This window comes from Rhea pennata, chromosome 20, assembly GCF_028389875.1.
Source record: "Rhea pennata isolate bPtePen1 chromosome 20, bPtePen1.pri, whole genome shotgun sequence".
In the NCBI taxonomy this organism is placed as follows: domain Eukaryota; kingdom Metazoa; phylum Chordata; class Aves; order Rheiformes; family Rheidae; genus Rhea; species Rhea pennata.
In genome coordinates, this window is record NC_084682.1 from 3,018,870 (window position 1) to 3,046,077 (window position 27,208).

Genomic DNA, 27,208 nt, shown 5'->3' on the forward strand with positions numbered 1-27,208 from the left:
TGCTGGATTCTATAAAAAGGAGTGCAGTAGTTAATGTCATAGATTTATCACTTTTAGCCCTTTTCCACTGATGTTTGACCTTAGCTATAAGTTGGGGGGAGGCTAATTGGGGGGTGTTGGTTGGGGGGTGTTTGTTTTTTGAACGTACAGATGAGGAACTGAAACGGACCCTGCACTAACTTTAGTGGTTCAAATCAGTAGGGACCTTAATAAAGGGATCTTTGCAAGTGTATGTATTGTATGATATTCGTATTTATAAATATTGTCAAACTTATTTTTTTTATGATGATGGGATCATTCGTTCTTAATTTTATTAAGCGTAGACCTACTTGATTAAATTTGTGTCCATTTTTATTTGTGTTACTTTCATGTTTTATTTAAAAACATGTCTCCACTGGGATAAGTGGTGTAATTTGCCTTTTAAGATTAAAATAATTGAAGTCATGATTACCAGTGGCTTCTGTTCAGCAATATGGAAAATAAAAAGACCAAAGAAAAATACGGCATAAGAGAAGAGAAAGCTTCGGCTCTTGCCCTCAAAGCAAACACTATTTTCTGATGGTAAACATAATGATCCCCTAGGTGTTTTGTCTGTTTCTCTTTTGGAATAAGATAAAGACTACTTCATTCATCTTCTATCAACTGCAGTGTTCTGTTCAGCTGTAATGTAGTTGGCTTGATAGAGCATTGGCTCAATTTTTGCAGCTAAGCACTGGGTAGACTGGGCTGCTTTTGGCAGTCATGTTGCAGCTCTCTTGATAAGATCCTCTTTGGGAATCAAAAGTAGGCTGAATGGTGATTTTCAAGGTCATCTTGGTAGAACGTTAGTTTTTTTTTTTTTTTTTTTTAATGCAATTTTGGTTTCCAATGATAGGGAGCTCTATAAGGAAGATACTTAAGCAGCTTTATGAACCTGGGCTACTATGCAGTTATAAGAGGAATACTGAGATTTAATCATCTTTTACAATTAGGACTTTATAAGTCTTTCAGTTTTTAATAGTAGTGGTTAGAGGCTACCGCTTTGGCAAATGACATCTCTTTGGGATGAAAATATTGCAGCCGCAGGACTGCCGTGGGCTTTGTGCGCTCTGCGCGTGGGAAACTGAACGAGCTGCTGCTTTCAGGCCTTCTGACAGCACTTGCATGCATCATCAGGCAATTTGTACCACTGTTTTTATTTCCAAAAAAAAAAAAAAATTTCCAACTCCACTCTTTTCAGTGGTAAAAAAAATAAACATAAAACTGGTCGAAAGGAACCAGTTGTACGATGTCAGTATTGATCTGATGTGCCATTTGCTACCCTACGGACATCGTTCTCTCCAATGCCTTTGCAGATAGCATCTTCCTCTTCAGCATCTGTAAGAAATGTTTTGTGATATCTGCAAAGCGTACGTGGAAGAGGCCTTCAATACTTCATCATTACTGTGCAGCTCCAGTCTTCAGCCTTGTCTGCATGAAATTTCTGCTCCTTGGTCTAGCTAACATTGTACAAACCCTGTTATATCAACACAGTTACAACTGCCTGAAGGTCTCTATTAGAGAAAATAATGTATTCCAGTATAAAGCACTGTGTATTATATCCACATAAATTTGTTTTCCTTACGTGTTGTATGTAATGGTGAAAATTGTACTCTTAACTGAGAAAGCTATGCAAGCTCTGAATTGGCGCAGGAACAAGGCTTTCGTGTTCTGGCAGATTTGGAGGGGACGCCGCCACAGAGGCTCCTCTCTGGCAGTGCGGATAAGTCAACTGCTGCAATTCCATTAATTCTTCCTTGCGCTGTAGTGTTGAAATTGCAAACTGACCTCTGCAAAAGACCTTTTAGGCGCATGTGCAGGGAAGGACGTTACAAATTTCGCAGTGCAGTCTGGATTTACAAAGAAAGTACTTCCTTTCTTCTCTGTTCCAGAACAATTTTTATGTTGTTTTAAAAAGATGAATATTTACTTAACTGTATCTTACCTTTCACAAGCCAGTTTTCCCCTTCCGTGCATGTTTCACGAGCAAATATTTCCTCTTTGTGGCCACAATGTGAGGGGAGTGAGAGATATTATATGTCAAGAAAGGAGTGGTGTGGTACCCATCAGGAACTGCGTTTTGTTTGTTCAGATTCGCCACCATCCAAGGATTCCTATGTTTTTGAGCAAGAAAGGTGTTCGTGTGTTTTTACTTTTTACTTGGCTAATACAGGAGACTAACGTTTCAGTTTGAGTCTGAAAGCTTTGCACGAGTCAGGCTCAGTGGCAGAGCAGGATTTAACAAATCTCTGATTTCTTTTGTGAAGCTGGTTTATGAGTTTTTTTTTTTTTTTTCATTATCATGTATTGATGTAGAGCAAAATGTTTAGGATGAGACTAAGTTACATAAAACTGGAAGCTGTGAAAAGATGATGTATAGGAGTTAGATAGTGCAGTTATATAGGCTGAGAAAAGAACACTGTTTCTTTGAAAAGCTCGTAGGAAGATCTCCAGACCCTTTGGTTAGCGGTTCTGGAATCAGCACGGAATGCTGACAACGGAAAGCAAAACCATAATTGTGCTTGTGTGACAGTGCCAAGTAATTTGGACATCTAAAGTGAGGCAAGCACAGGCCTCTTCATCCGTATTACGTGACTTCTTTAAACATTTAAAGATGATTTCTCTTTTTGAAGCATAAAAATATCTTCTGATTATTCTGATATCTGTTAGGAATAGGAAGTATTAAAAACCTTTTGGATTATTTTGGAAAACAGCAGACAAATTATTGAACTTGAAATGGGAAATTTTGCACTTTTTTTTTTTGCACTTACTATAGTAAGAAACTAGTTTTTGCTTACCACAGATGCCACTCTCCTAATTTATTTTCTGTCAGATCTTTTTCACTGTTTTATTCAATTCAGTCTTTCACATAATGTAACCAAGGGATAAAATACTTTTTCAGCTCTTTTTGCATCTATCCACACATCTTTTGGTTCTCTTTTATAATCTTAACATCTTTTCATTTTTGTGTAATTGGATATTGATATTTGCAGCTTCAAGAATTTATGCTGTTCTAGCTGAAACTGTGATAATTGAATAGCAGATAATTAGAATAGTAGGCTTCTCATTGCAGCAATTGTGTAACTTAACAAAATTATTGAAGTCTAAAGCCTCCCTGAGCGATTTATCTGTCGTATGCAATGTTTTGGTATGTGAAAGCATCTGTACTTTTTTGGGTGAACCTGCAGCTGGGTATCTTGTTTCTGTGCGCTCTCTCGCTTCTGCCTGCTGCTTGCTGTTTTCTCTTTTCCAAAGCAAAACAGTAGAGCTTAACAGGCAAGTCAGCCGCTACCTACCTCTGAGCATCCCTCTTGTCCTTCTCAGAGCCAGCCCTGCTCTTCTGGAGATTCTTCTTTGTATTTTTAGTCAGCTTTAGTTCTGACTGCCCCAAATAGTTTTTATCAACTTCAAACATCCGTTAAACAAATAATAATAATAAAAAAAATTCTTTGTCCTTGTCTCCAGAAGATGTTGCACAAGCACAGATCTCAGCCCCTATACTTGACTTTTCTGGTCATTTCCCTATGTTGTGAAAACTCTCTACATCCTACCCTTTACTTGATTTTTAATTCACAAGGGGATATCTTACGACAGCATAGTTTCTTTAAGGGGTTTTGGTCAAGGACTTTTGTAATACTGTTTTTTAACTGAGGACATTTTCAAGATAAAATTCTTGTTAGCTTCACTTTTTATAATGCAGCTGCCTTCAAACACACTCCCAATCCCCTGCACTTCTGTTGTTTGGAAATCCAGTGGATACAAGCTGTAATATTCCTACATATGTGGAAAGCAAAGCCAATGCTTTTCTTGACTTTTTTTTTTCTCCATTTTTTCTTTCAATTTTTCCATTTCTTTGCCATGGATACTTTAAATCCTCCAAAAGAAAATATTGATTTATGCAATGGTTAAATATTCCTGTCTGAACTACTTTGAAAAATTTGAAAAACCTCTGTGCTGCCTCTTGATTTTATTACTTGGTGTATGTTATCACTTAGAGAAGATCATTTGTGGTTTGCAGTTAAAGAACTGTGTGCACTCTTCAGTCTAATTATACCAATCCTCCTTACATTAGTTAAACTGCAAAACAAAAATTTCCTGATTAGCTGTAGGGAAGTGAGGCGCAGCTCCGTTACCTCTGCAGAACTGCTGCCACGTCTGGCAATGAGGGCTCCTAGCTGCAAATTAAGCTGGTGAATAATGGGGACCTCTTGATTATAGACTTGCAGCAAGGGCACAAGCTCTGCCCCCGCCAACAACAGTGAAGACCTTAACCGTAGCTTCCCTTTGCACTTGCGTCCAGAAGCCCTTTGTAATAAGCTGTTGTGCAGCCGCTTATACCTAATGTAGCAGTACAGTAATAGTTTTCCAGTTCTGCTGTGTTTGAATAGCTTAAGTGAACAGGGAATCCTGATATAAAATGCATAATCATTTCAAGTTAATTGGTAGAATATTTGCACTTTTCTCCCTTTTTATTTAAAAAATTTGCAGAAGGCTGTTTGTGTGCATATATATATATATATATATATATATATATTTTTTTCTGGTTCACATGGAGTTGTATTTTTAACTCATGCCATTGTGTATTTCCTATAAAACAAGTCCTGTATCAGTAACTTGGCATTTACACTTATATTCACTTTCATTTCTTAACCTTCTTTTGTCTCCATTAATATTACACAGGTACTTGTTAGCGAGGATTCTGATAGTGATGGTATTGTGGCCCACTTCCCTGCACATGAAAAACCTATTTGCTGCATGGCTTTTAACCCTAGTGGTAAGTTATTTTCCTGTTTCAGTATGATAGTTGTTAAACAGATGAAGATAATAAAATATCCTAGGCATGTGTTTTGTTCCTTTGGAGGAATTGCAAATACTGTTGTAATTCATGCCAATATCTACTTATTATTTTTATACCTTTTGACCAGTTTTGCTGAGTGTTCAATGTCATACACAGTTAATTTATCTTTTCTTGAAATTTCAAACTTAAGCAGCTGTTATGCTATGGTGGATGTAAGAAGAATCCATGTACCAGTACAGTCATAGCAGAAGTGCTAAGGGAGTTTATTCTGTTGGCTATCCCAATAGCCAGATGTTCTGATATATGGGTGTCCAGAGGATCAGTACTGTATTAAAATTTTCCTCTCTCACAAACACGAAAATAAAATGGGTCATTTCAGTGGCATTGTTTTTTTAAAGTAACATGGTGCCACTGTGTTTTGTTGATATGTAGTTTGGAATTCAGCCCTCTTTCTTCAGAGTGAAATCAACCATTAGCTGAAAATACTTTTTAAGAAACTCATCAAAAGCATCTATTGCTCTCCTTTCTATTTATAGATGAAGAATGCTTGCAGGCAGGTGAGATTCTCCCTGTTAATAGATCTTATTCATCTACGAATTAACTTAAAAAAAAATCCTGAAGACAGCAAAAAAAAAAAAAAAAAAAACAAAAAAACACTTGTGGCTTACTGTAGTAGTGGTCAGTGAGATGACCAGGGAATCAACAGCTTCTGCAGGCCTAAATTAACAAGTTCTAAAATGTAGCAAATGCTGTGCAGAGCTTGGGGATGAAGTCACATTTCAAAGAATGAAACAACGTGTCATTTATGTTTTCACGTTTAGTGACCAGTTGGTCTTATTCTGACATCCCATCTGTTATGTCAGAACTCTTTAATAGTGGCATGCAGTTCAAAGCATCTTCACTGTTAGTTTTTTGACATTAAAAAAGCTGTACTCTCATCTGGCTTAATTTTCATCTGATAGTTCAGTGAATTTTTTGTAACTCTGCATTTAAGTGAGAATCAACTATGCCAGTTCAGAGCAAAAATATTTTTGCTTTGTACTCTGGTAGGAAGATAATAGCTAGAGTTGAGCAATGCTAATGAACTGAAATAGATACAACTGCTTAAATTTGAATGCTTTATAAATATTAATTAAATGCTTTCTTAAAACAATCTTTTGATTGTATAAATGTAACAAAAACAATGTTTATGCAAGCTCAAATTAACTTATAGTTTTTTAATTTTTAAATATATATTTGAGTGTTATTGGATTACTTATCTCACAATTTAGTTTATCCTGTTTGCACAGATACTAAAATTATATTTCTTTTTCTATAATGTAACAGCATTTATTACTTTACCTCCAATGTTGCAATAAGATACTTAATGGGAAAATAGTTTTTTTCTAAATAGCATTAATTTTGACAGCTTGCAAACTCTGTGTGTTATGAGATATATGCAGAAGGGGATGATTCACATCAAGGTAGAATTTTGTTTGAAGCCAGTGTTATAACTGATGTAACGGTAATCCATTATACATTGGTGTATTACTGATCAAGCGGTGTTCCTTACAAAGCAGAAGAAAAACAAGAGGTGGCCTCTGGTACTGGCCTCTTCTGTTGGTTGATTATAGCAAACAAATACATTTATTCATATTTTGAAGCTGTGTCTGTGTGATGTTGTACCAGAACAGAATTGACTACTTCTGGTATGAAGGCAAACAGTGAACACTGATCTGTTTTACAGAACTATTTTATTCAGTTTGGCTAATCAAATAGCTTAATTCCATCATGTTTCATCTTCAGAGTGGCCGTGAGTTATGCAGGTATTCAGCTATTAAATCTTCAATTGTAAAGGATTGTCTAAAAATCGAAAAGAACAGCAACAACAACAACAAAAGCAAACCTATGACTCCCCTACCCTTCACCCCTGACTGAAAACTGAACGAAAAACATTGGAAGTCAGTACCAAGAGGAAGATGGATATATACATATATTCTTGTGTAATAAACCAATAGAATTGACTACTGCAGCCACTTTAAGCAGTATTTTAAAGGTATCGTATTGCCAGTAAGATACATTTTCAGGATTCCTGCTTTGTTTTCATACTGAACACGGACCTTCCTAGGGATAGATTAATCAATTGCAGTAAAATAACAATTACAAATTTAGGGATATTTTTGTAGGGTATCATTTCTTTTCCTAGGAAGAGGTAATCTGTTTTGCTTCATTATAGGACTTTCAGAAGAAAATTCAACAGTGAAGGCAAAAAAAAAAATTCACTGATGTCAGTAAATGGCAGTCATATTTTCCCAAATCTTTCTTTTAGAAACCAGAAGGAAATCCTTTACTGCACTTACAATGACAAATATGTTAAATTATTAAGGTCCTGATCAAAAGTCTGTTGCAAGCAATGGCTGGACTCTTGCTTATGTGTTGTGTTTTGTTTCTTTTTTGTTTGTTTTTTGTTTTTTCCCACCAGGATAAATGATCTAAGCGGAGATCCGTGCTAGGTTGGTTGGCTACCTGAGCTTGCTGTAAATGCGGCCTTTTACATTACTGCATTACAAAGCAAAACTACAAAAGACAGAGCAGAGGCATCTCTGCTGAGCCCTTTATTGTGCTGGGTAGGCATGTTTATAGTGACTTTTGTTGGCAGTAGACCCAGCTTTTGCTTAAATTCAGGGCAAATCTATTAAATTTATTTTCTTTTCTGTTTTTGAGGTATTCAAAGAAAGAATAAATGTGGCACAGAGAACCTTTTTTAAAAATATTTATATATTAGATATATAGCCTCTCTGGAAATATGATTGGTTGCATAATAAAATAGCCAACTTCTGGAATATTGTTTCTGAGGATAGTCAGGGGACACCTTAGACTTTTAATAGTGCCGAACATGTCCCTGTACACATCTTTCAGACCTTTATGACAGTGAAAGCCTGGCTTGGGTCAGCTGATTTTAGGGAGACTGTAAAAGTCTTAGTCTATGGCCTACAGCAAATTGTGCTTAATGTGAGGAAGAAGGGGGGGGGGGAATCAAAAGGAGAAAAGCCGCATTTATAGCAGTTTAGATTTTCTGTATTTTTCTTGTGTTCATCAAATACTAATTTATATTTAATTTAGTATTTTTCAATTAGATACTAAATGAAAGAAGTTGAGGTGGTTTACATTAGGGGAAAGGAATGCTTGCAGGGTTTTGTTGGGGGAGGGAGTGTTTGCACTTCAAGGAAAAACATTTGTGACCAGTAGTCTCACCCACAAAATCCCTTGGTTTTATGGAATTTCGGAAATCTAGGTCCATGCTCATTCTAATAGGTTAGTAAGATACGCAGCAGTTCAACGAAAATACAAAAGAGCTGGTGCTCCTTGCCATTTGCTGCCAATTGACTCCTTGGGAAGCAGGTATGGAATGCGAACTTGAGGCTTGTTCTAGTGGTAGAAATAAAAATTACAAGGTAAGTCTCTCTCCCAGATGCAAGTTCAGGTGACTTAACAGTGTTATTCATGCTTTGTTTTGTTTATATGTAATTGCTCAAATATTAGTCTTTCTTATATCTTCCCCCCAGGAATTTGACACAGTTTTTCTGTACACTTTATCAAATGTCAAAATAATGATTTTTTTAATATAATTCCACATTTGTCAGTGATTGCTTTTGCTACTTACATGTAGATAAGGTCCCTTTTCTGAAGTACTTGTGTTTTGATTTGAGATCCCATTTTGAATAAATATTGTTATAGCAATAATTCAGCATTACCAAGTGCCATGGAAAAAAAGACAACATATTAACAAAAAAGAGATCTGATTTCGGGTATATATTAGATTAATATGTAGTATGGTGTTTATTTCCTGCAACTGAGTTGCTCTATATAGAACCCATGTCTTCTGTGGCATGGGAAGGGACTCTAGGAGGCATTTCTGTCTTTGCTTTTATTTTTTCACCGTAAAATCTCTGGCTCTTATGATCACTTAGATGGTCATTTAGAAAACCAATTGAGACTGACAGATGCTGCAGCATTTGCTTTGTGTGCCTGCAGAATGTCAAATACCTTTGAAAAGTCTCAGCTATTCCCTTTATTTAGCTTATGCAGGCATGTTAGGTCTGTGTACCACAACTCGTCCTCATGTTGTGACTGATGCACCACGATAGGGTTCTTGCGCATAAGAGGAAGCAGCTGTGGGGCCCCTGGCAATGGTGATGGCCAGAAGTGGGGTTCTGCTGGCATAATAATTCATGCAGCATGGAAATGGCCAGGAGACCAACCAATTTTTGCAAGGAGAACAAGTTAGCAGACTGGGCACTGGAGATCTGCACAGCCTTTTGAATGGCAAGCACTGAATGTCTCTCAGTTGTAGTGCTGTTTGCCATTTGATTAGGAGAAGAATAATATTTCTTCAGTCTAATCAAAAAGGGTCCAAGCATAAGAAGAAAGTCACATCTCTTAAGCATATAGAAACCACTGTGAGAGAAATGAGCTGCATTCAGAGACCATGTAGTTCACATTTGAATAGCCACAGGACTGCCTGGGAGGTGCAGCTGCTGCAGGCAGAGGTAAGAGTGCCATGTCCAACCTGGGATTTTGAAGGTTTTTGAACAAAGGATGAAGGCCTTTAACTTTCAGGTAGACTTCTATTAAAATTTTTAAAGATTAGAATAAATAATGCAAGGAAGAGAAGTAATATTAATAGAGTGTGGACACTGTATGTAGAGGACAACATAGTCTTCTTTCTGTCCACCATTTTTTGTAACTATGACTTGGCCTCTTCCCTGCTAGGAATATAAGATATTTAGAAATATCAGTGCTGTTCAGCCAGTAATAATTTTCGGTTATATTCTATAAAACAACAATGTTGACACTAAGTTATGTGCTTATTACGGTTGAATTTTTAACAGAATTAAATGCAGTCAGGATAAGAATCTTAAAGACTTTTTTTTTTAATGTTAGGATTTTTCTTCTGTCAGTGTAATGTTATTATGCAAAAACTTTTCATTAGGAGGGGTTAAGCTTTAAACTGCCTTTTTAATTGTATATTAACATATAGATATTTAAACAGGTACAAACAGTTTAAAGAATGTCATAGTCATTGTAGTATTACAGAAAAATCCTGTCTGCTACATAATGTAAATTGACACAAGTTTATTATGTAAATTCAGGATGAAGGTACCTTGGACTAAATTTCGGAAGGTCACAAAAGGAAGGAATACACCATGGGGGTTATTTAATTTTAGATGTTTACAAAAAAGCCTCCAAGGTTTTAATGTGTTGATGATAGCCTGCCAGAAATTATAAGTGCATGCAGGGTTTGAAATGGGAAGAGGAAATGGAGAGAGGGAAGGCAGAGGATTAAATGTTACCAATTAGAATCAGTTGCTCAATGATAAACTAGATTAGTCTAAACTAGAGAGTGTCTAGACTGGAGACTGAAGGAACCGTACAAACATCCTCGTTTTTCATTATGTTGTATTATTAGACATTGTAATTTAGAAAGGAGGAAAAAACCTCACCAATTCTGATGTCAGCCATAGTCCATTAAAACTAATTCACTTTGCTCCATCTTCCATCATCAGCCTCGAGATGATTGCCTTTAACAGCAGTGACTAGTAATAAATATGCTGGGCTACGCAGACCACTGGCATGACCTGTTATGGAAATTTCTGTATGCTATTTAAAAAATTTAGTTTTCTTCTATTCCTTTCAGTATAATTTGTTCACTTTTGTGTGATTCAGCCTTAGGACCCTGGTAAAGTGCTTGATGTAAATTGGAACTGAGATAGTACAGTGAATTAAGACTGTGATTTGAGGGGCCTTAGGCCTGCTTCCTCCTCTATTTTTTTTTTCTCCTCCCTTTCCCTACCTATCTCTATAGAAGGTTCTAAAGCAATATGTTATTTGGAAATCCTTGATCAAGATTTCCAGACATTTAAAAGAAGTAGTTGATTTCTATGAGACTATTCCCACTTCAGGAGAAGGAAAAATATTATTTTCGTTGATTGTATAAAGATGTATTTACAAAGCAATACTTTCGTTCTTAGAGGTAATTCAGTAAGTTTTGTGAAGTCTGAAGAATAGCGTAAGCTTAATGTTTCATTCCCCGTATTTAGTTCTTTTATGTGATTTTGTAACGCATTGTTTCGAAAATATTAATGATTTGCTCGCAGGACATATTGAAATGGTCTCTGGATTGACATACACGCAAACATGAATTTATGCACACAAAACCAATTTCTGTTCCTTTTCGTTGTGAGAAAGACTGAGCGGTTATGGAAAAGTTACACAAACGCCGTCCGTTGGTAGCACGTGCTCTAATGAGAAACTACCAGCAAAGAGTTAGCTGTTGTTTGCAGACCACAGCTCGAAGGAAAAGTTAAAAATACGGTAAAATCCAAATGACGGAGTAACACTGCAAAATGAACTGGAGAGAGAAGGCTGCTTGGCTGGCTGGCCAGCCCGCGGGCTGTGGTGTATGGCTCCTATTCATAGCAGTGAAATTAAAGGATGCAGTTAAACACGGTTGTGAAACGTCCAGTCCGACAGCTGCATTTAGTTTGTTTTTCAATTTCTCGTTGCCTTTCTTGTTTATTAGCTGTGACTCTGAGGTCAGAATTAAAACAAATATTTTAATGGCAGCATTTATGATGTTGGCAGGGAGCGCCCCGGCTTAGCGCCGGGCCGGGCCGGGCCTCGCGGTGGGTGGTGAGAGGTGGGCCCTCCAGCCTCGACCAGTGGGTCGCCATCCCTGCGCCTTCTCCCAGCGGAAGGTCTGTAAATCACGCGCCTGAGAAGCGTCGTGGGATCTGCTCTGGAGTTACGTTAGCAAACTGGACGTGCTTAAAGGATCTCCGCTTTAGGAGGCTCAAGGAGAGAATCCTTTTGTAGGGTGCCTCTACCCCCCCCCCAGCGTGTTAAAAACTAACAAAATTCTCTTGTTCATTTTGACAGATCTAAGGTATAAAGGTCTTTATGAACTGTGATAATTAAAACCAACTTGTGTGTAAATTATACACATCTATTCATACAATAGAAATTGTTATACAGGCTTTTAAGAGTAATTTTAGAGTGTATGGGGCTATAGTTTTATTTTAGCAAGTTGTCTTAACTTCCCCACATTTAAAAGCAAATTATAGACATTTTATTTGTCCTGAAGTTGAGTATTGGTTGCTAAATACACATTTGTCCACACTTAGATGAGTTCTGTAAAGCCATAGGTAATGCAATAAAAATAGAATCCATAAGGAAGGAAATAAGAGCAGTCAGTGTTTTAGAAATCAGTTCCAGGCAGATAGATCTTTACCTTACATTTATCATTTCTATCAGCCACATTTTATGATAAACTATAAGGTTCTCCTCCATTCTCTAGGAAAACAGAAAATTTTTACAGACATGTCAAGTTTAAGTTTTATAAACAGTGAAGCTAAAAGCCTTTTCCTTATTATAAATTTATTTAAATATGGAGTGTATATATTTTCAGTGTAAAGTCATATCTTAGTATTTCTGAAGAAGGTAAGAAGTAAATAATTTGAATTTTGGAAGCGACATAGATTAAGAGATTGAGTACAGACTGCACAGTGATGCAAGCTACAATTTTTCACCTTTTTCCTCATATTAAGACTCTTAACTGATGCTGGGCTGCTAAATGTGACAGGAAACAGTTGGTTTAGCCTTTGAATCTAGACCAGCTGCTCATCTTGCTGTAGCAAATGTTATCCACAAGCCTGAAAATAACCAAACCCCCCACCCTCTAATTCTGGCAGTTATTTTTTTTTAATGTAAAAATATATGGCGCACAGTAGTGTCTTTTATGTACAAAATTTGTTCTGTGCAGGGCAGAATTTTTGAGAAGGTTATCTGAAAAAGGAACTTCCCTTAGTATTCGGTGTTGTGGCTAATGCATTTTGAATTTTGTTTATTTGGTATGGTTTAGGGTCTTAAAATTAGGATTTTCTAGTATTTATGGAAATATGAAGTACAAGGATGGATATTCTTTTTCAGTTTAGCTTGAGTTCATGTTTGGACTAGATTTAACACAAGAAATGTGTGTTTTACCCCAAAACTCCCTTTTCGTAGAGATACTGAGAAAGATTGAACTTGAATTATATTTCAGGGTGCAGTTGTTAAGTCAGAAATGTTGCCTTTCATTGCTTAAGCGGTTAATTATAATAAAAAGTATAGGTTTGATTAAAAATCAAGTTTTAAACTGGAAATTGTGTATTTACTGATGATAAAAGCTATTATCTTCTATTTTTGACCACCTAAGAGAGTGCATATCAGTTAGAGACTTTTATCACTGATATCGAGATGAAGTTATGTTTTCTAACGTTAGTTTTTAGCTAACAAGCATGTGATCAGGCTTAGTTTCCTTTTTTCTTGTCATGTCTAGGAAGATATTGTATGATCAGCTGTAGATATTGCCTACAAAATTTACTACGTGCCAAAACTGTTGATCGCTGCACAGCTTAATCACCTTTTTAGCAAGCTTTTCTTAGGACATATGAATGATAGCTGTGGTTTATAGGTTGAATTTTAGATGGTTGGTGACAGTTTTAATGAAGGCTTTAAAGTCGTATTCATTTTATTGTCTCTAACATAATTTCGTTCTGTGCAATTCCCTGGTTAATGGATAGTCTGTTCGTTTATCTAGCGCATGGCTCAATAAGTTTTTCTCCCCTCCCGTCGAGGGGAGGAAGGGCCAGATCCTCTGCGGCTGGCGGAGGAAGGTGTGTTCAGTATCAGCCGCTCTCCGAGACGGGCGGGTGGTGGAATCGCAGCTCCAGCCGCAGTCCCGCAGCTGAGGGCTGCCGCCGGCGCGCGCGGGGCTCCCTCCCTCCCCTCCGCCCGGGCAGCACTGAGCGTTTTTTGACAGTACTGACTTTTTATGACCAAAGGGAAGTTACTGCCTCCTTTCTTGTATTTTCTACTCATGTCCCTTGGCGTATTGTAGTAGAAGGAGCATTTTCTGTGAAAATTAGGTAGACGCGTCCTTTGCAGGCTGTTGCAGTTCATCGGGGTGCTTTGGTAGTGCGTGCGCTCTCGGTCAGGGCTGCGGCAGTGAGACGGGAAGAGAACGTACTTCATAAAACGGAGAAATCTCTGCGCTTTCTGGCCGCTGGTTCGTGCAGCAGTTCTGTAAGTGGGTGTTAGGGTGAATGACCTCGGTGTCTGAAGTGAAATCCCCCGCCTCCAGTTGAACTCTAGTAGCATTTTTCCAGGCAGTATGCTGTGTTTCTGCCAGGTTACTGAGATATTTGTCTCTCAGCCCTTATAGAAATTTGAGACAGTTAATTTTTGTTCTTAAAGCTGGCAGCGTTCCTTATGAACATTTAGAGGGCTGCCAGCTATCCACTGTGGCAACTAATCACGTAGCTGTATTTCTTTTGATTTTATATATTGTTCTGTGCCAGTGACTTGGGCTAGTCTTACACAAGCAAAGAACAATTTCTGGCTTTCCCTGAGAAACAGAACCTGGCTGTCCTTTGCTTAAGACGAAGTGCATAGATCAGACCTTCACAGAATGACACGCTTGCCCGTCTTTCTTAACTGTTAGACCAAAGAGAGCTCTGCAAGCTTTGTGCGGTTACTATAACGCTCTTTGGTCACAGGTCTCAAGGATGCTTATGCGTAAATAAGTGAGAAAGTGAAATGTGAAAAAGTGAGTATGTGCGATTATCATAACTTTAAGTTATAAAGAGAAGTGAGGTATAGGGTAGTCAGCCCTAAACTTCAGATATGTCCGCCAGTCCTGAGTGCCTCAAATTTCGAATGTCTAGTCTGAGTTTAGAAGACGCTAGGATGTCTACTGCGTTCTCCTCGACTGCAGCGGGAACTGCGGCACTCTTCACGCTTCCGTTTTCTCTAGAAGTCTCCAGTTATGCACACCGATTTATTGAATAATTTTGGAAGTTAACCTGAGCTACCCAAGGCCATACCGAGACTGGCAAAACAGGAAATAGTAGTTGGGTCTTAATTCCGTTTTTCCGCCAATGATAATTAACAGTGTAGGATCTGAAGTGGTCATAACCTTATGTTTTCCATGCTGATTTTCTAATGTCTGTTCTGCCAAGGTTTTCAAATGAGCTAGTCTAGTCGCTGCAGGGCTCTGTAGTTTTAACAGGCTGCCGTTCAGATGCATGCACCTTCCCCTTTCTCTGTTTCCGTGTATGGCGCATTTGGCACAGCTTTTGGCATGAATTCCTCCAAAAACCCCGTAGTTGCATAGTAACTGTAATAGTATAAGCCAGTAACTTATTACAGGGATTGCAGGACCTCCCAGTTTCAGATTTTTACTTCTGCTGTTAGTCTGAGACTAGCCAATTTGGACTTGGATATAAAGTTAGAAAACACTGATGAGCAGCAGTGCTTTGATTTCTTTGCTTTTATTCCTTGTTACTGGGAGCATACTTGCAAATGTATCTATTACTTGGATTTGTTTTAGGAATTGAGTTAAGAGTAGAACCTTGTACACCTATGAGAAGTTTTTTAAAGTTTAATCTATCATTACTGTCATAAGATTTGTGCCCTGTTTTTCAGTTATGGCTGAGGAGGGAAGGCCTTGTGCCAAGAACTGTATCAAAAAATCTCGTCGGCGGCTGTGGGTGCCCTGGAAAGATGAGAGTTATTCTCTATTTGAATTTTTTAAAGGTTGTGCAGATCTATTAAAGCAGGTAACTGGACTTAAAACCTCTGAAAAAGACTTTATTGCAAAAGCTGAGTGGTCGTCTTCTATAGGACAGGAGGTTTCAATAAAAGCTTTTTGACACAGGTCTTAAATGTATCCATAGAAGTATTTGCAGCCTCAGGATTCTGTCATGGCTTCCTACCATTTTAAGGGGAGAAGTAGGTGCAATGTTTTTCTGTACAAAGCCCTAAGTAGGAACTAGAAGTATTATAATTAAGTAGAACATTATCAGTAGGTAAGTACTCCTTCAATTTGACAGTAGCACCAGCATGTAAGTTAATGGGATGAGAGGAGGTATATTCTCATATATGTAAGCCTCAGTGCACAGAAGTGTAAATTCATAGAGCAACCTTGCATGCTTAGGCTAGGATATATTTTTTGGACCAAGATAGTTTCCATGGAAGATAGGAAAGTCATAGGGAGCAAGACCTTATCATTCGTGAGTTAAAGACAAGATTATTTGGGAAGAAAGATTCCAGAGAAATAAGTTTTGAGAAGAAGAAAGGAGTTCTCAGCAAACGGGAAGGAGACTTTTCAGACTGTGGTGGCTGATGGAGTGAGTAGTGGCATGACTGCAGCTGTACAAGGAAAAGGGGGATAGAAGAGATGACTGCAAACAGTATAGAGAACAAAGAGCAGAAATTGAAACTATTGGTAGGATGTAAATACAGTTTATTAGAGGAGGAGAAATTTAAAGGGATATAGACTTGTGGAAAATCAACTGTAAGCACTTCAAACTTGCGATACTAGGTAGTGAAATCTAACTTCAGGTAAACTGAGAGATTGAGTTGTCACTTGTTCGTGGTCACACAGTACCTCTGACAGAGAAAATCTAAACATAGGCTCTCTGATTCTTAATCCATTGCTGTAATTAATAAATGACATGTCAATTCCAGTTTGGTGTGTGTGTTTTTTTAAAACTTTGATTTCATTGTTATTTAATTATAGTAGCTTTTATATCAAAGAGAGAAACTTTCAAAATAAGAAATTCAAATAATTAATGAAAGAGTAAAAAATGCCAATGTTTTATAAGTATCTGTTTTTCCCTTCAAAGGTAATCAATGATTGATCTGCTTTACAAAAGTGTTACTCCTGCCAGCTTAGCAGCTGAGAGCTGTGAAGTGCAACACATCTAAATTTTAAATAATTACGCTTCCTTGGCTACAAAAGAGCTTTTCCATCCATTAATAACAAGAAAATTAATGTTGGACCAGCAGTAAAACAGATTAAACTGTACACCCCTTTGGATGCCTGACTGCACCTTTAACGGACCTGAAATTCCTCTGATTATTTAAATGCTCTATATTGAAATGTGATGGTGGCCCTGAGTTAATAGTTAAAGAGGTTTAAATTGGAATGTCTCTGCAGAAGTTTTTCCCATTGATCAGAGCAAGTGGGCAGAAAAATACCTTATTTGATTGTTGGGAAGCATTGATGGTGCCTCACAGATTAAATGAAAATCTTTCTCCTTTTACTAAATAAGGTGCAAAATTGGACTTTTACTAGTCGTATAGATTAGCTAACATTTGGAGATGTCGCTTATAATGAAAAGCACTTTTTATAATGCGAGCACTGATATGACTGCAGCCAGCTTCTCATCTGTGCTTGGACATTTATCGCGACTGCAACTTTCTTCTCGTGCTTGTTTGATTAATCTTATTTTTGATCATCACCTCCAGGATGTGTCATCTAGAGCAAAATGAGTTTGAGTTACTTAGTGACCAAATAATTCTTTGCTTTTTCTCTGTTTATTTTGACTTTCGATTTTCATCTGAATTGTGGCCTTTCAAGGCAAATATATTATTAATAATGTAATGGCATTATAAGTGATGAATTGCAATTACAAAGATTGTGTCTGTTTATTTGTGGTATACTGTATATCCTGGAGTAAAAGGTGAGAATAACTTATGATCTATTGCTTGCTTTATAGTTTGTGAAGGAAAAGTGTTAACTGGAGTTTTTGGCAGCAAATATGTAAAGAAGGATCCAGCAGAGAGAAGAAAAGCTAGTCTGTTTTGACACACAGTACAGTTTGAAGCATGGCAAACAAATTGCCTTATCGTTGTGATTAGCCAGGTTGACATGAACGAGAATACCACCTTTGAAATTATTTCAATGTGATTTTTTGTGTGTATTTTTTTTAAATTCCATTTGTATGTATTCTTTTCTATTTTTTCTTCTCCTTAAAACTAGAGCATTTTCTACCTGAGGTTGGAACACTTTAGGATATAATATAAATAAAAAGAGGGGGAATCTTGACTCATTTAAATTTTATAGAATTAGTACATTTCAGATAGCCATGGTTTAGATAAGCATTGTTTAAAAATATTGTTAAATAAAATCACGCTTTGTTTCCTGTGAGTTTAACCTTGGGAGCACCCTGAGGAGGATCTGGACTCTGGGAAGAGATGCATATGAAATCCTGTAATCAGTGCTCTGCAGCTTCATGTCATTTGGGTGAAGAAATGTATTTAAATGAAAGGCTAATAGTATAATTTTTTAGTGCATTGGTTTTTCTCTTAAATTTCAGAAAGATCTGCTCACTTGTGATTATCAGTAGGATAAATCCATCACTTCCCACCCTTATTCAGTACTTTTTTTTTTTTTTTTAACTTCAGCTTTAAACCTCTTATCAAAATCAGCCGAGAACATGGGGCAAAACTGAAACTCTCCATAAATTTATCTGAAAACCCGAAATAAGTATTAGTTACTGATAGAAGTTCTTAGTTTTACTGGTGCCCATCTCCTTATTCAAAGTTTTGATATTTTAGTGGACGGACAAGCTAGGAAACACTTCATTGTCATCAAATTGACATTTTCATGCAAATAAGAGATTTTATTGCTGGAAATATGTGCTAAATCATTGTGTTTCATCACCTTTCTTCTGCTACTGACAGAGCTCATATATAAGAGTATTTTTCTATCTGTGTATAAAGTACAGCTTGTTTCATTGCTACTAAGTCTGTTTGATCTGAGGCCCTGAAGAGGGTTGTTTTAAGCCTTCTGTCTTATTCAGAATAGCCTCTGTTTCTGTGTTTGTATTGAACAGCTCCAGTACTTTTTGCAGTCTCTTATTGCTTGTTTTTAGGAAAAAGAGTTTTAGGGGTTTATATTTAGCTTACTTAGGACAAATGTACATTTTTAATATAACATTATTTGAAAATACATTCCAATTTTCCATGTTTTTTTCTACTCTACTGTAGAAAATCTCACAGTTTAATTATGGTTAGTGCTTCAGTCACCTTTTGGGGTCTGTAAATGGAAATTTTACATTTTGTTAAATTTGTCAAATTCACAAGCAAAGTGACTTCTAGTAATACTGAATATATTAAAGAGTGTGGGCAAGTGTAAATATTAATGTGTTTGAGTGGCATCCAATAGGCAATAGTTGGATGTGTTTTTGATATGTGGTAGGTTTGTAATTCTAAAATGTGTTGAAATTATTGGAGCAGTTGTTTAGCAAAGCTCGCAAATTCAATGAGTTGTTAACTTGCTTAGGGCTTAAAGATACATAACTGTGTACAAAAGGTAAAAGTATTTCCCGTCTTGAAGTCTGTGGCAAAACTTGTGAAAATTTCAGAGAGGTCAAGATTTTACCCTGTCTCTGTAATGTTTACTTTATTGTTATTACAGTGAAAAGAGAAAAACATAGTAATATGTTTCAGCAATAAAAATATTTACTACAATCTCTGCAACTAACATAAACCAAAACACTAATTTAACAGTAGTGGCTATGGATTTGTATCCCTTTTGGAGGAATTATAAGCAGAGTTAAAAGAAAAGGGAGTCTGTTCCTTTTGATCTTTTGTCCTCATTTACTCTGCTGCCCTCAGTGTATATGCTTTCGTTTAGGGAGGGAGAAACCCATTCTGATAAAGATTTAGTATTTATAGGGCCATCAGCTGTAGTCAGTGTTTGAAACGACTGAATAGTATTTTTATTTGTTTGTTTTTAAATATATGGAGCATACCATTGAACCATCTGTTGGATGTGGTAAATGTCTGATAATTTCCATACATCCACCCCAAGCTCTGGAGATTCAGATTAAATATATAATTGTCTTAACTGTCTTACTGGGTATAGTGATCTTCAGAGTACTGTGATTTCCAATCACTTTATTGCAAAAGAATTTTATTTTTCGTCTGTTTCTTATAGCTTACTGCTTTTTTAATATTTATTTTAAAGCAATTTGTTTTATGTATTTTCTTCTTTATTTTAGTGCATTTTGGTGTTATGTTCATTTAAAAATCCATAAAACAGTTTCTCCTTATTTAAGTCAGATTTTTGTGGCCAATTTTTTTAAACCATAGCAGATGTATTGCACTTGGAGGTGTGTGTGTGTGTATATATATATATATATGTATGTATATATATATGTATGTATGCATGTATACCATGGGCTTAGTAGCACTACTGTTTAGCTGTATTTTGACTAATATCTGCCTCAGAGAGGAGTTAAGTGGATATAAATAAAGATACTGTTCATAGGTCAGGTCATATGTTTCATAAACCCATAGACCATATAAACTTTGTCACATCTTGAAAGATACTTAAGAGGCTCCTTTCACAAAGGGGCTGTGATGGGGTGAAACACAATGGAATACAATTAGCGTGAAGAGAGGAGGAACATAGGGAAGTGCATATGGACTAAATCAGAAACTGCTGTAAGTCAGCATAGCTCCACTGAGCTCTCAGATCCTGTAATTTGAAAACCTACAAAGCATAATATTAACATTTCATGGTATCTATGCTTATATTGAAAAAAAAACCAAAGTCTGAGAAATTACTCCCTTTTCTTTTAGTGTCACTTCTTGTATAAATAGTACATTTGCATGAAAAGCTACTTAGGTGTCTGGTTATAATTGTGTGCAAATATAAGAACTACATTCTTAAGTATATATATGACTATATATTTTTCTTATGCAGTTGTGTATGCCTACTTTCTTAATTCGTACCTTTGGTGTTTTTAAAGCCAAATGCAACACAACTTGAATGTGTTGAATTCTTTAGTATATAATTACAGAATGACATTGTTTTAGAAGGAGAGAAAAACTTTGTGTTTTACTGAAAGATGATATTATTTGAAGTGAATTTACTCGTGAAACCTAAACCCAAGGTGAAATTGTGTGCATCTCATTTGTATGCACATAATAAACAACTATGCAATTAGGTAGGTGTTATAAATAGGATGTGGTGGAGATGCTTAAACTACTCAGGTTTCCTAGATTCTACAGCTAGTACCCAACTGAGATTTGCTACTCTCTAATTTTACCTTTTGGGCTAACCAGCTGACGCCTAGTTGAAAAGAGTTATGTTCGTACAAGGCCACAGAAGCCCTAGTATTCAGTCTCTGTCTCTGTTGGATTGTGGAGAACGCTGTGTACCATCAGCAACTTCAATCCCACCCTTTAGGCCAACCCTCATCTATCAAACCCAGGCTGAGAGAGAGAGAGAGGAAGCTCCCAGATAAACATACAGCAGCGCCTAAACTCCTAATCACTCTAGGCTTCCGCTTCCAGGCCCTATAATTAGAAGTCCTTCTTTTCCTTGTATTCCCAGTTGACGCAAATGCTTTTTGTGGCTTGGCACCTCATTTAGGGCGTGGGCTTAGTTTATGGCCAGGCCAGAGTCTGGTTTAGTCTTCTGATACTGCATAAATAGCTCTTAACCCACAGTCTACATCTGTACTAGTTTTTCCTTTTATGCCTATACTTTCTGTACTTTTTAACATTTCTTTTCTGAAAGAGCGTTATTGTTTCCCAAACAGTATGCACGAAAGGTAGGAAGCTTGAAATTAAGGTAAATGTATCTGTCAGCTAAAACAAAGATAGAATAATTTTTTTGCCTCTTGGATGTCTGTTCCTTTTAAACTAGATTTTAATAATCTCTGTGGATTTGAAAAAAACACACAGTAAAACAGTTACTAATTTAACCTAGCTGCACCCTTCACATTAGGGATAAGAAAATTCTAAAGTTTTGCAGCAAGGTACATACTAAGTAATATCTCCTTTACTCATAAATTTTCACAGATTCTATGTATGCAAGACTTTCAGTTGATTTCAGATGTTACCTGCTAAACAGGGGTTAATGCCAGCTTGAAAAATAAGCAGGAAACCCTTTAAAATTACTCACTTTTCATCTATGATTATTCATACATACAGTACATCATATGTTCATTCCAAAATGCATTCTCCTATGACAGCTTTACTCATATTTCCCATCTGAACAACTCCCTGGGAAAACTATCACAAGGTCTTTTTGAAAGCTGAGTGTGTTTCCTGCACTTGAAAGTGAAAGTGAGGTAACTACCAAGATTCAGGTTCATGTTTCTCTGCCGGGATTAGGTATTTCTGTAAGGTGTTAGAGTTGTGCAGTGTTCTTCTGTTGTAGGGGAATGGAGTGAGAAACTAAACAGTTGAACCGTGATAGTTGAAAATTGTGATTTCTCACTGTGAAGTAAAGATGAGTTGGCAAATACCACGCCAAGAAAAGAAGTGAAATGTTCTGCAATATGAGTGATTTATTGTTTCAGTAACAACAGTAAGAAAGGTATTTTAAAATACTAATTGCCATATAAATATATGTTCTTTCACATCTGTGGTATTGTGCTCAAAACCTCTATGTTGATGCAATTTATGCAAGGATATATTTTGTATTTCAAATGCAAATATAAGTATAATGAAAAGCCCTTTTTAACTTGCTGAAAAATAGTTACTAATATAAGTGAAGTGCCTGTTTTCCTTAGGCTTTCACGTAATGAAATGCTTTTATTCCATATAGTGACAGACAGCCCAGTTTTCAATTAGACAGACAAAACTGCCGAATCAGATACTGCTCATCTTTCTATTCTTAAACCAACTCCTTTCCACCCACAAATGCTGGATTACTTTTCACCTCCTTACTCCTTCAAGCCAGAAAAAAAAAAAAACAAAAAAACAAAAAAACAAAAAAAACACACCCAAAGGCAAGAACAGAACATTAGTGTAGAGCTGTTCACGTCATATGGAACTGATCAGAACTGTAGAAACGTGAGCACATTTCCCCGCTTGATTTGATCAGACACTGTGCATGTCTTCTAAAGAACGAACAGGTAAAACCCTGTATAGGAAGCATTATGAATTTGAGGGACATGCTTTGTTTACAAAGACTGTGTTAATTTTTCTTCTGTTTTGTTCTAACTTTAGTGTATGCACTACCAAAGTGGGCACCCTAGCACTGCCCTGCTCTGCGTAAACAGACATTACAGATTTGGGGGGGGAACCCACCACCTTTGTGAGCGGAAGAAAGGTGAAATTCTATCACGTCTGCTTGCTGTGGGGTTTACTGCGCCATCCACAGACACCTGCGTTTCTAGCCAGTATTGGAAACAAGATACTGGTTAGCTAAACAATGGGTCCATCTGATGGACCACGCGTATGGTCATTCCCGTGTTTTCACTGGCTTGTAATGATTACGCAGCTTTCTGTCTCCGACTTCCAGACAGACTGTTGGCTCATTCAGAGTTTTTTATGGTCTTCATAGTGCAGTGCCATGTGATGGAATACACGTGAGGAATGCTGTGCTCTAATCTCTGGGTGCACTCAGCTCTGTGTATGTATTTATAAAAGACTTCTAATACTTTTACAGGGGGAAAAAAATCTACTTTTGCTGAGGCTGTTTGTTCAGTGTTGAGAGAAGCCTCACATATTCATCTCTTTCAGCTTTGCTTTTTCCAAAAGTCCTTTCCATCTGCATTGAGAGAGAGGTTAGGAGGACCAAAAGAATATTCATCTTCCATATAAAGCTGTCTAACGTGTAAGGAGAGGCAAATACGGGTATATAGAATAAAAATACATACCATGCTAAATTAGCTCTTTTGGAAAATTTTTGCTCCAGTAATAATAGCAGCCTAATTCTAGTGCACAAACCCTATTCGCCTCCAGTTTTCTTCACCAGAAATGGTGTATATTGAGGACTGTACGCTTTCCTAAGAGAGAAGTGTATTTTGTGATGTTTCAGAACAGAATTAATGCAAATTGTGTGCATAATCCCACACTAAAGACTTGGCTGACTTGCACTTGAGCAACTTTAGCCGTATTTCCTATCAACACAGTCACTACAAATCAAGGAAATTGCCAGTTAAGCCAACATTAACATCCAGACCAACCTCAGCTCACATGCCTTACTGCCCAAACATAATACCCAAATGCACTCATGGATTTCTTAGCTCCATAACAAACTGCCTTTCATTTCTAACACACACAATCAGAGTAACAGCCTTTAGCAGTAAAAGTATGTCTACTGGAGAGAATCTTGCTGAGGTCAGACGTAAGATTCTGCATTGGGGTGATGTTGAGGAAGTGGATGTGTGCAATGTGGGTGGCCTCTTTCTTGTCCAAGCCCTAACAGCATCAGCAGTCAAGCTGAAAAGGAAACTTTTAGGCAAATTTGTGTCTAAATGCAATTTAGATTTATCTGCAGCTTGGTACCAATGCACCACAGTCTTTCAGGTATTTACATTCACAAGATCCATCCTTTGTAAGAGCAGCGATCAGAGAAACTGAGGCATTGACGTGTTCACGTGCTAGTTCTGTGTTTGCCCTTATGCTTAAGGGCCTAAGCGTTGTGCTGCCGCCGAGACGTGTTCTCGGAGGAAGCTGCTCTGCCGGGGGGCGGGAGGAGCCCTTGGCCAGCGCTGCCGGGCCCGGAAGGTCGGGCCTGCTGCCGCCGCCGTTCTCCTGCGCGGGCCTGGGGGGAGAGGGTCTGCAGGAGGCTAAGGAGGGCAAGCGGCCAGGAAAGCGACGTAGTGATGTGGTAACTGCGGTTAAGTAGAAAAGGTGGGAAGTTAATTTAGCTTAATCTTTACTGAGGATGTTTCTCTGCTGCTCAGTACACAAGAGTATGGGGGGTTTGTTGTTTTTTCCTGTCGAGTTTTAAAATTCTAAAAAGGCCATATGCTGGGACCTTAACGATAGCGTACGAGCATATTCGAACTTGTAGTAAATACATTTGTTTAGCGGCAGTGAGTAGAAGAGGCAAAGATGAATTTTGGAGCCATGTGTAAATAAACTGAGGAAGTCAACGCACTTTTATGACAAGTAAGATAATCGTTTATCCTTCGAGTAGGTGTTATGGTAAATGTGGAGACTTCTGCTCGCTTCCTGAAGGATGGTAGATTTTGATTACATTTTAAGTGCAGAATCGACACAACCAGACCTAAGTGGAAAATTCCTTTTTTTTCTTTAATAGATACGATACCTTTAAAATCACTTAAAAGGAACTTCAGTGTAGTCATCAAACTGTTTAAATCAGTTCTCACTTTAAGTTAGTTAAATGTCAAAGGTTCATTTTGGGTTCTCATTTAGTAAACTTCATTAACAAAGAAGGTGATAGGGACTTCTTATGTAGAAAAATGTATGTGAAGTTTGCTTCCTGTAGGCTTAAACGTTATCATGATGCCTCACTTTTCTTATGTGCAAACTTATATTTTTTTTCCTTATAAAACCCTAAACTGGTAGGATGAATAGACTTCAAATATATTTTTCTAAATGTTTTTTTAAAATGGGTTATGGACTGACATACAAAGGGAGAAAAAAGTAAACAGTGTGTATAAGTTACTGTGATTCTACTGATTTTCTAATTTAATCATTTCAGTACATCCATCAGTGACCTGTTTTCAATGAAATTAGTGTCTAATTTAATATTTCACTTGAAAGCTCTCAGCTCTGATTTGCTGCCTTTCAAGCAGTAAATCAGACAGTTTCTCCTAAATATGTTTATAAGAGATGCTTCAGGATTGTTTTGGGTATAAGTTATTTTGGTTGTGTTTTAATGATGTTGCTACTTCCAAGAATAATTACGGTGGAAACATCAATCTCTTTTTATATGGGCTCTTTCACAATGAAGAGCATTTTGGGGTTTCACTCGTTCCATTGAGGGTTTGTTGTTTCAGTGCTCCACATTGGTCTCACAAGTTTTTAACTTCAGGTTGAGTATTCCCAGATTTTTCAATTGAGTTCAATAGATTTGTACTGTACTGCTTCAGCTGTGATACTACTACATGACTTCAGTTGAAGTTCTGATTCGTCTTTATGAAGTTAATCTTTTTAAATTCGGCGTCTTCCAAATATTTTGTTTTCAGAAAACAATGTAAAACATGTTAGCCTTCTAGATAGAAGTTCTTAAGCTTCTTCTTTTGCAGCTATTAATCTCTTGTGCTTTTTCTGTTATTTATTTATTTACTTATTTTTTTATTTTACCTAGGGATGTTGCTGGTCACTACTGACACATTAGGCCATGATTTCCATGTTTTTCAAATACTGACACATCCTTGGTCATCATCACAAAGTGCCGTCCATCATTTGTATACACTTCACAGGGGAGAGACTGAAGCCAAAGTAAGTTAAACTATTTGAAGAATAATCCCCAGACACCTTATACATTTTGTGTATATTGGCACTTTAATGTTTGTTTCAGCACACAAAGAGCCTTTCTTATGTTATAGCTGCAAAAAGGATAAGACCACAGCATTTAACCTGGACAATAATAAATTTTTGCCCTTTACAATGAGGTGCTGTCAGATTTATTCAGATATGACACTACCTCCAAAGAGCCCAGATTATTAGCTGTGTTTGTGCTTAACCTTTTCTCATGTAACATGTTAAACATTTGTCTAGTGCCTGTGAAGCGACTGTCAGAATTTGCTTGGCTTTGGTGGTAAAAGCCCAAGAAGGACAGAGTTGAAAGCAAGAGTTAATCAACGTACTCTGATTAACTTGTATCTACACGTCAGCAAAATGGGGGAAGTTGTTGGAAACTGTGGTGATAAAACGTTAACATGACAATCACATTTCTAAAGATAGAAGTCTAAATTAGGCTAGATTAGAATAGGGTGAAAAAGACTGAAATTACCTTTAACGCTTAATAAAGTGATTTAATGTTAAATTGGAAAAAAATAAGAGGCATCACTCTTTCGCTAGTATTGCAGTGATCCATGCAGTGCAACGTGTTATGCCCGAGTACTTCACAGCCCTGCTTTCAGGCACCAGGAAAGCCTCACCTTCGTAGCACTGAGTAACTGTGGAAGAACCTATTTTAAATACATAAATAAAAATGTCACCACAGGGTAAGAAATGCACTTGCTGATGCAATTAACCTCTGAAAGCACAGGCTTGTGACAGTCTGGCAGATGTAAGCTAGTGTGACAGAGAGAAGCCTCAGGCACTGTGATTATGACCCTCACACTAGAAGCCTGGATTACTGTGGTACCGTGATTATAGCTGCTTCAAACCATTTTCTTCCATAGGTTGTATTTTATTAGGTTTATTTTTAGACTTTTCCTTACCTTTGTAACAAGTAGAATGTGAAAGCTTTTTTAAGGGTGATTGATCACATTTTGAAAGTAGTTGATAATGTTTCAATCTGTATGAATTCTAAATTATTGGTAGCTTAAAATTGCATAATCTTTTAAAGTGTTCTTGTTGCTATTGTGCTGGAAAAAATAATATTTTGGACAATTGTTTGCTATAGGAATGAATAACCTATGTGAGAAAAGTGAGAGGAAATCAGAAACAACCCTACTCAGTACCTTGGAAAATAAGTATAATACTTATCTTAAGAAGCACTTAGTTAACAAGTTTGTCCTTTATATGGCTGCCAATTATAAACAGTTGTATGTTTGTTTTCTTTCTTTCTTTTTTGGATGGTTTTGGGATACAAATTTAATTCTGTAAAATAAGGTATCTCTAATTAGACTTTTCAAG

The 27,208-nt window shown here is 37.0% G+C and overlaps 1 protein-coding gene across 8 annotated transcripts in view; it reads left to right on the top strand.

Moving 5' to 3' along the window:
* BCAS3 (BCAS3 microtubule associated cell migration factor) overlaps positions 1-27,208 on the top strand; it is a 372,839-nt gene that overhangs the window by 84,339 nt on the left and 261,292 nt on the right. For all 8 annotated transcript variants that reach the window (XR_009960449.1, XM_062592657.1, XM_062592659.1 and 5 more), the window contains 2 exons: positions 4,699-4,792; positions 25,710-25,843. Coding sequence is in view for 7 of the 8 variants with exons in the window: in XM_062592657.1 (XP_062448641.1) it covers positions 4,699-4,792; positions 25,710-25,843 (228 nt within the window). In the remaining variant the exon portion in view is untranslated. The remainder of the gene's footprint in view (positions 1-4,698; positions 4,793-25,709; positions 25,844-27,208) is intronic.